Source organism: Pinus tabuliformis, chromosome 3_1 (genome assembly GCF_031772625.1).
Source record: "Pinus tabuliformis cultivar Carrire ecotype Pingquan chromosome 3_1, CPIR1, whole genome shotgun sequence".
Lineage (NCBI taxonomy): Eukaryota > Viridiplantae > Streptophyta > Pinopsida > Pinales > Pinaceae > Pinus > Pinus tabuliformis.
In genome coordinates this window covers 671,708,081-671,717,276 of record NC_142301.1, presented here as the reverse complement: position 1 = coordinate 671,717,276, position 9,196 = coordinate 671,708,081, and the positions used below count along the sequence as shown (strand labels likewise).

At 35.4% G+C, this 9,196-nt stretch overlaps 1 protein-coding gene and 1 pseudogene across 1 annotated transcript; one reads left to right on the top strand and one right to left on the bottom strand.

The window, feature by feature from the left end:
- Positions 1–1,761: 1,761 nt before the first annotated feature.
- On the top strand, positions 1,762–2,724 carry LOC149188880 (LEAF RUST 10 DISEASE-RESISTANCE LOCUS RECEPTOR-LIKE PROTEIN KINASE-like 1.4 pseudogene; annotated as a pseudogene).
- Positions 2,725–6,783: 4,059 nt separating this feature from the next.
- On the bottom strand, positions 6,784–8,708 carry LOC149188879 (cinnamoyl-CoA reductase 1-like). The gene is made up of 6 exons (XM_089413111.1): positions 8,479–8,708; positions 8,235–8,392; positions 7,856–8,041; positions 7,579–7,741; positions 7,297–7,489; positions 6,784–7,179 (listed from the first exon to the last, which is right to left on the bottom strand). Exons 1-6 carry the CDS (start codon positions 8,600–8,602, stop codon positions 6,978–6,980), a joined length of 1,026 nt encoding a protein of 341 aa, XP_089269237.1. The 5' UTR covers positions 8,603–8,708; the 3' UTR covers positions 6,784–6,977.
- Between the last annotated feature and the right edge of the window lie 488 nt (positions 8,709–9,196).

Genomic DNA, 9,196 nt, shown 5'->3' with positions numbered 1-9,196 from the left:
ATGAAAGCTCATAGAATACTCCCTTTATTTATTTATTTTCTTTTACTATGGTGTGAAAGGCCCCGGTTCCATACTTTGGCATTTGAGGTTTCAATGGGCAAGGATCGCTTCAAAGAGTTGCACTATATTATAATGGAAACAAATTTTTTCATCTTACTCCATCACTTTTTTTTTGCTTTTTTTCAATGATACTCATAGCGATCATGTGTATGCCATCAGACTTATATGCCTATAATGAAGGATGCCTGAGTTCCCCCCTGCTGGTTTTCATATCGAAACCTATTGCTGTGAATACACCCTTTCTTTATGTTGGGCATCATCTAGTATTTTCATCTTCTAGTTTCTTGCGAAGGTGAGTACAGAGACTGTTCTTTATATAACAATATTATTTTGCTTTTGTTTTCAGGTGCCTTTTCTATTCTTTTTTCTTGGCCTTCATGTTTATTCATTGGATTTTTTAGCTGCCTGATCACTATCCTCCTCCATTTCAATTCTACAACATGAAGGCGCGTCCCCTGCATTGAGTGTTATTGCCCAGAACCTCTCCTGATATTCTTCTAAATTTCATCTCATTTATGTTTCGATTATAAATTTATATGGTTGGTTAGTTGTAGCTTGAAATTAGTTTCCATAACCCTATTTTTTTTACATTAGAACTGAAGAGAGGAATTCAATATGCCACCTCCTTTAAATCAATATGAATTCAAGAAGAAATGTGTCCATCAAAATGTCCATTCGCTATAGTGTCTGGCTTCAGTTTATCATCTCACATCATGTAGGGAAGTGTGTTAACTCGATGAGCCCTGAATTCTTACATTAAATCAATGCTTGGGATTGATAGCTCTACATTGTGGTTTGGATTTTGTGTGTTTATGCATGTTCTTTATTTACAATTGAAGTGCTTAGGATTAGCCCCAAAGACTCTGTTTCTTTATGCATTAGGAAGTTACATACTAATTCATAAAGAGATTGCATAAATTATTTAATACACTAATTTATGAGAAATATAGAGAAAAATAATTTCGAGGTATTCAAACATTCTCTTTTCTTTATGATTGAACACTCTCCTTAATGATAGGAGATGACTTTTATGAAGCCCATCCCTTCTTTTTGATGATCACTTTCATATAGGGGACGTTGTCTTCAATGTCACGGAAAAATTTAACAGGATTCTAAACATCTACACTTGTTCTCCATGTGAAATGAACGAGGGAAAAGGGGATCTTCGGAAATGCAATGCTAGTGCCTATTATAGTTTGTTCGACAATGGGAATTTGATTAAGGAATTTTCTTCCACACAAATAATAGTTGATGTGAGAAGAGTGGCATGGTTTTCAAATGATACAGTTAGAGATGAAAGGTGTAGATCAAGTTGAGGCATATGTGGTTATAACACTTCAGATTCAGCTGAGACCTTCCTCGACTATTGCAAGGATGGGCCACAAACCAACAAGTGTTCCATCCATGGTATTCTTTCGATTTATATTTATGTGGAAGTGTGTCTGAATTATTTGGTTGAGTAACCGTGAAATTAAATAGAATAGCCCTTGAAGATAATTTAAATTTATATTTTTGAACTAGGAGAGAAGCTTAAGAATGGTGTTGCAATAGGTAAATATCTTTCTTGCAGGTACATGTATTTTCACTTATTTGTTGATGGGTATTATTGGGCCTATTAATTACTAACTGATTTTAACAACTACAGGTTAATCTATTGGAGCAACTATGTTTCTAGTAGCTTCTTTATTAGTGGCTATAACTATGTGCGGAAGGAAGAGTCTTGATTTTCATGAGATTTCTATTATTAGCAGTTTTACAGACAATGAGGATAAAGCTATGGAAGAAGCTACACAAGGTAAGATAGGGATGCTACCCATTTTCTCCTACAAAGTATTGAAATAGGCGACCGATAATTTCCACGAGAAGAATGTAGTTGGAGATGGAGGATATGGTTCGGTTTATCTGGGTAAACTCTGGTATGGTCATGTCGTGGCAGTGAAGAGACTGCATCGGGGTACTTGTAAAAGATTCAAACAGTTCATCAACGAGGCGCAGATTCTTTCGAACTTCTATCATCAAAACCTGGTTCATCTCTATTGTTGTAGTTCCCCACAAAGTCCATATCTGCTTCTTGTTTATGAATATGTTACAAATGGTACTTTGTCAAATCATCTTCATGAGGAAGTGAAGAAGGATAAAGGTCTAGATTGGGATACATGTCTTAGATTTTGTATAGAGACTTCCAATGCCCTAGCATTTCTTCATTGCCATGAACTGCCTATTTTCCACAGCGATGTAAAATCTTCAAATATTTTGCTAGACGAGGAATTTCATGTCAAAGTAGCGAATTTTGGGCTTTCAATATTTGTACCATTAGTTGTAACTCACGTTTCCACTTCTCCACAGGGCAAGCCAGGCTACGTTGACCCGAAATACCACCAATGCTTTGAGCTCACAGATAAATATGATGTCGATAATTTTGGAGTTGTGTTGATGGAAATCATCTCTGCCAAGGTAGATGTGGACATAGATCATAATAAAAGGGAAATTTTCTTGGCTGATATGGCAATAGCAAATATTAAAGTGGGATATTCTCATGAGCTAATAGACCGAGATCTAGAAATTGACTCAAACTCTCACATAAAAGTGATGGTTATTGCAATTGTTGAATTCGCTCTAAGGTGCCTTGCAGAGAACAAAGAAGACCAACCAGATATGAAGTAACTTGTGGCCAAACTTGAGCAAATAAAATAAAATGGAGTCCATTGCAAACACTCGCTATTTCTGGTCCCTGATGATGATGGGTAATGGGTAGACATAATGGGTAGTGTCTACCCAAAAAGTTAATGGGTAGTGTCTACAGAACATAATCTAACCATTAAGAAATTGGTATTCCCATAAATACTCTATGAATAGGATTTAGAAATACAATATGTTAATTGAAATTTAGAATGAAAATCATTTTGATACCTGGAAAAGAGTTAAATGGATCAAGAAAATCATAAGTTGAGGGCAATTGAACCAAGACAATTCATTTGTTGGATGCACAGTTGGGGTTCCTTTAACTACAGCATGCCTCCCTTGAATTTCTAAGGCCAACTCTGTTATTATAACTTGTAGCTTTGTTCCAACCAAAAAAATTATATGTATATTTTGGAGATAAAATGACATAAAACCCAAAGAATTCAATTAAAAAATGTCATGATTATTAACTCCCATTATCAATAATTCAGTGTCATGTCAGTACACGATTTTTGTGCACTTACAACTAAGGGAACTAAAGAGAGCTAAAAGAATGAATACCACCTTGCTCACAGAAATAAATCCAACCAAAAAGAGGATGTTAGCTTAAACAACATCATACACTCTTTTTAAGAATATGCAGATTGAAGTCATTAGAAGCAGAGATAGAGTGTTTAAGATTTACCATACACATTGAGAAGCAAAAATATTACAGCAAAATGCCACAATTGAGGACTGTAGATAACCCTTTTTAGCCCTTCTTATTTCCTCTTTTCTTGTTGCACTTATTTATCTTACAAACAAGGATAACATTCTGCTCCTCCTCAATACCTGCAATAGTATCCAATATTGTCTCCTTCTAGTTGAAGTCATTCCATAGCCTGCTAACAGTGGGAAGTTTTTTTTGCACAGAGCCAAAAAGTTTCCAAAAACAACAAGACCTATTTAATGCAATGGGCATTGGGTACTAGCTCTTTACCCTTCACCTACTAATTTTCATCTTCAATTATTCTTTATATGTCACAATGCTTCTCAAATTTATGCCTTACAATGTTTCCTTTGCATCGTCTGGTGCAAATGCTCGTATTATTTTTAATAAGAAAAATAATATATATAATTCGAAAGGTTTAGAAGTCTTTTAATTTAATATATAAATATAACTAATGTACTTATATACATTAAATGAGAGGTAAATGCTAATAGCATCAACTAATTATAAACATCAAAACACTTACTTTATCATACATTTTACGTTGCTAAAACTAAAGAAATTAAAAAATTTAATTTAATTATAAATTTATTTTAAATTCCTATTATTATTAATTGTAAAAAAAATAATATATAAGTTAAACATATATACATTTCAAAAAACATGTAACTAGATTTTTAACCATGGAAATTCATCCCACTTTAACATAGATGCAAATAGACCTTATTACAATATCAATAAACCAATGCCATGGCTTATCAATACCACATGCCCTCATTTCGGATAGAACTTATTATTAATACCTTTTATTTATTTAATCAATCTAATTAAAATAAAAATAAATAAAACAACTACTTTAAACATGAATATCAACCTTAAATTTTACCTACTATTAAAAATATTAAATTTCTACCATCAAACCAACCTAACCCTTCTAAATAATTAAATTAAAATTTCTCAAAACCATTCAAATAAAATATAAAATATCTACCATCAATTCAACCTAATCCATCAATCAACCTCACTTTTGTAGATAATTAAATTAAAATTTCTCGGAGTCCCTACAATAAATATAGTTATAGAATAAACATGGTTATATTAAACATACATAAATTTTATTATGTCATAAAATAAATGGCCGAAATTCACTCAAATTTTCTGCATACTATTAAAAATATTAAATTTCTACCAGTACTCCAACCTAACCCTGAAGGATAATTAAATTAAAATTTCTTAGACCCCCTATAATAAACATGGCTATATTAAACATGTTTAATATATTAAACATGCTTTAAATTTAATTCTGTCCCAAAATAAATTGACAAAAGTTACTAAAAGTCAAACTGTATGGACAAATGTTCGACATATGGTACGGTAGTAACATAAATATTTAATCAAATATACAAAGGCTATTGACGATAGAAATCTTTAATAACATAGATATTTAATCACATTGATACTAAATCAGAACTTATAGCTAATACTGAGGAACCGGTTCAGGTTGATCAAATCAGCGCACTTTTTGGAGTTCAGTTCGGCCATTGGATTCTGGTTTCATATAATACGATTCCATATCAAACCGAAGCAGCCAATTTTTTTGAGATTCAGTTCGGACATTGGATTTTGGTTTCATATACTTGGGAATCCATATCAAACCACATATTTGATTTCTGATTGGGGATGGGTCATTAATAAAATTGACTATAAGATTAATCATTGGGCCCATAGGTGGCTTCCGATGGGTGGAAGGCTTATACTGATTAATAACGTTTTATAATCAATATCTTATTTTGGATGCTGGAGTTAACCAGTTATATATTGGGTATTTAATGCCCTCAGAGCAGCACACCATTTAGCCGGATAGCATGGGAGTAGGCAAATATTATTTAATGCCTAATTTGCCCACTCCCATGTTATCGGGTTAAGTAGACTGCTGCTCTGAGGGCATTAAATACCCAATATATAGCTGGTTAGCTCTTTCCCATTTATATGGTGTCCATGTCCATCATCAGGAAGATTGATGCTACTCTGGTTAGATTCTATGGTGTGGTTCTGATGCACTCAAAAAGATCCAAAGATCCATCTTGTACGTTTGTCCACTCTAGCCTGCTGACTGTGGGGGCTGGGATCCTAGATACTCTATCTTTCAACACGACATTAATCTGTAAGAGTCTGTGGAGAGGACTGAGTGGTAGTGGCATCTGGTCACAGATTATTGAGGAAAGTATATGGCTTATAAGTATCTAGAAGATTGGATTAAAGATGGGGCTTATCAATCATCCTTTTCCTCTTGTATTTGGCCAAGCATGATCAGAAATAGACACCGGCTATTCGCTGGTCTATGTTGCGAAGTAGGAAATGGTAACATGACAGGTGTGGGTCTGGACATCATTAAAGGACTATTGCGCTCTCATTCTCGGCGGTCTCCTTTCTTTCATCATCTGCGCAGTAGAGGTATGTACTCTATATCTCATATTCTATCTCATAGAACTACATCTCATTACATCCAATCTTGGATTCGGGCTGTAGACATTGTTCTTTCTCGTACATTGGCTTCAGAATGGGACCTATACATCAGACAGATTGAGGCTGTTGGGATTCAACTCACTGAAGAGGAAGATAGATTGCCCTGGATTGGGAAAACCAATCAGAACCATATTGTGATCAGCGAAATTTATAAGTTCATCTCTAACTCAACACCTGTAAATAAAAAACCACGTTAGCTCTACAAGATATGAAAGTGGAAGATTCCATTAAAACTTAAATGTTTTCGCTGACTGGCCCTCCACTATAAAATACTCACTTGGGAAAACCTCTCTCACAGAGGCTTCTACGGTCCTAGCATATCTCCTCTCTACATGCAAAAGTAGGAGGATGTGTCTCACCTACTTTTAAACTATTCTATTGCATTAGAGATCTGACTTTCTTTTCTCAATATTTTCCAAAACGATGGGAGCTGGACACACCACAACCTGGAGGCATGTTTCAACCTTTTGTTCACTTCACCAAAAAATTCTTCTCCTTTACATCATATGGGGCATCTGGAATTGCAGAAATAGTAGGATCTTTAAGCATAAGAAAGTAGATATCTTAGATTTTGATTAACCAGAGTTATCATGATTTTTGAGAACTATTTTAATAAATTTAAAACGCCAAATGTACTTTCAAACATACAGTATCCTGCAAATTTTCCACTTTTGTTTATAAAACAAGTATAGGTAAAAATTCTGTTTTTCTGTTCAGGATGAAAAAAAAGACATGATGCATGATAAAAGAAAGCTTCCTTTTCTAAAAAATATATATATCTATATATATATAATCACACATACAAATACTATCCCAATTCCGAATTGATATCTTCATTATTACAATGTAGGCCGCCTTGAAACATTAACTACTATGACAGAGAAGTAATAATTCAAATCGTAGTGAGCATCTAAGTACGCTATATGTTCTAAAGCTTGTAGAAATATACAGGATTAACTTGTATTAAGGATTACAGTATTAACTTGTATCATTCCGTTTCTCAGATCCTAGACAATAGCGGGTGGCTGCGGTCCATGTCATCCCACCCTGAAAGATGGCGTTGAAGTAACCCCTTTTTGTGTAAGCTTTCGACGGTGTCAGCTACACTCTTTATCACAGGTGTAAATGAGAAATTTAAATCCTTTAGCTTCTGGTTAGAAAACTCATATGGCTGCTTCCTTAGATTTATCTGGTCTGAACACCTGCGTGAATGATGGTGCAGAGAATTAGACTGTTTATTTTGCTTGATTCGTATATATGAATATAATTTGAACATAAATATATTAAAATATATTATGTAAGATTGCTGTGGTGCGTACTCGGTAGGGAGGGGAGAGCGTGGGCACAGTTTGGCCAACATGCCGACGAGGTCTCCTCGGTGGATGTTGCATTCTCCACACACATATCTGTGGCCGCTGGCCGAGGGCGTTTCGTACACTAAAATGTGAGCCTCTGCAACGTCCCTCACATCCACATATACCTGAGTTAAGTTCGCATACGTCTTCGCTGACCCTGGCATCGATCTTCGTCGATTAAATCGGTAATCGTGTAACTATATATATATATATGTATAACTAACTAGGATAGAAAGCTTTACCTACCTGTCAAGTATTTCATAATATGAGCAGTGCCAACGTCCATGCTGGGATTCAAATTCGAACCTAAAACCAGCCCAGGAATCAACACTACCAGCTCTAAATTCAATTTCTTGGCTAGCTCCCATGCCGATCTCTCTGCCAAGGTTTTTGCATAGCAATACCAGTTCTGCAATTAATGAACAAAACCAAGTAATACAGTTAGCCCAAATCCATACGATCCAACTTGATATTTCTATATATATTGAGAGTAGTGTATTAATCCAGAGAAAGTAATAAATACACTGGTCTGTATGCAGTAATCCAAATTGCTCCAGCAATCCTCATCGACTTTGGCAAATGGGTTTCTGTGAGGGTCCATGTAAACAGCACCGATAGAAGACGTAAAAACTACGCGCTTCACCCCCATTTCTGCGCAAACCTCCATCATATTCTTCGTTCCTTTCACCGCTGGCGCTATTACCTCTTCCTGCATATAATTACATCCATCATGTACGGACCTAAGTCCATCAGTGGCTACAATGGTTAACAATATCTAACAGCCAAATGGCCACAAGACTAATACAGTTGCTTGCCGCCATTTTAAACTACAACTAAATTGATGGCTGCTAACTAAATATGTTGGAATTGCAAGGTCTAGAGGTTATAAAATAATTAATTACGGGGTTATTGCTCATAGCGGTAGCCACATGAAATACACCATGGCAGCCTCGGATGACTACTACTAAGCTCTGGTAATCGAGAATATCAGCTCTCACAAGCTCAAGCTTCTCTTTTGCTCCTTCCAACGCTCTAAGATGTGCATACTTCCCCCCATCATCTGTATATGTCAAATACCATCAGAAACCCTAGCTCCATGAAGAAATAAACAAATAATTAAACTGATTATATGGTAAGCCTACATACCATTTGGGTTGGTGCGAACTACTCCTCTCACGGTGTAGCCTCTTTTGAGGAGCATCTTAACAAGCCACGAGGCAATGAATCCCCCTGCTCCCGTCACGCAAACCGTTCTGTTTGTTTCTTTCATCTGGTGTTATCTGGTGCCTTTTGCCAAGATAGTGCAGGCTGCAACTCTCAGATGAGCAACTCAACCGTTGATATGAAGTCAGGCAACTAACTCATCGAATCATATACATGTAATTTGTAAAGAGAAATGCGGCTTTTGAATGCCATTGATGGTGAGAATGTGATGACAATACATAACCGCCATGCCTGGAATTTGACTGCCTGTAGGATGTTGTTGGAATTTGACTGCCTGTAGGATGTTGTTGGTTTATTGTTTTTTTGTTGACAGTAAACATAAAAATGACATGTCTATAATAACAAGTACAAAATGAGTAAAACCTAACCGACATAAATCTGATTAGTTGGATCCATCAATTCTAGTCCGTTTATAGGCAGAGGAGGGATGGTTTATTAAACTTGATAAGACCAAATTGAAGTTTGAAGGACTCTTGTATCGTCACTCTGATACAAAAGAGTATGTTTTCTAATTTAAACTGTAACATTGTAAGTCCTTTAATGTGTAGAGTAGACGATCTCTCGAATGATTTTTGGTCCGTTGTCACAATATGGCTAAAATATTAAATAATTTTGGGATAGTTTAATTAATGGGAGGAAT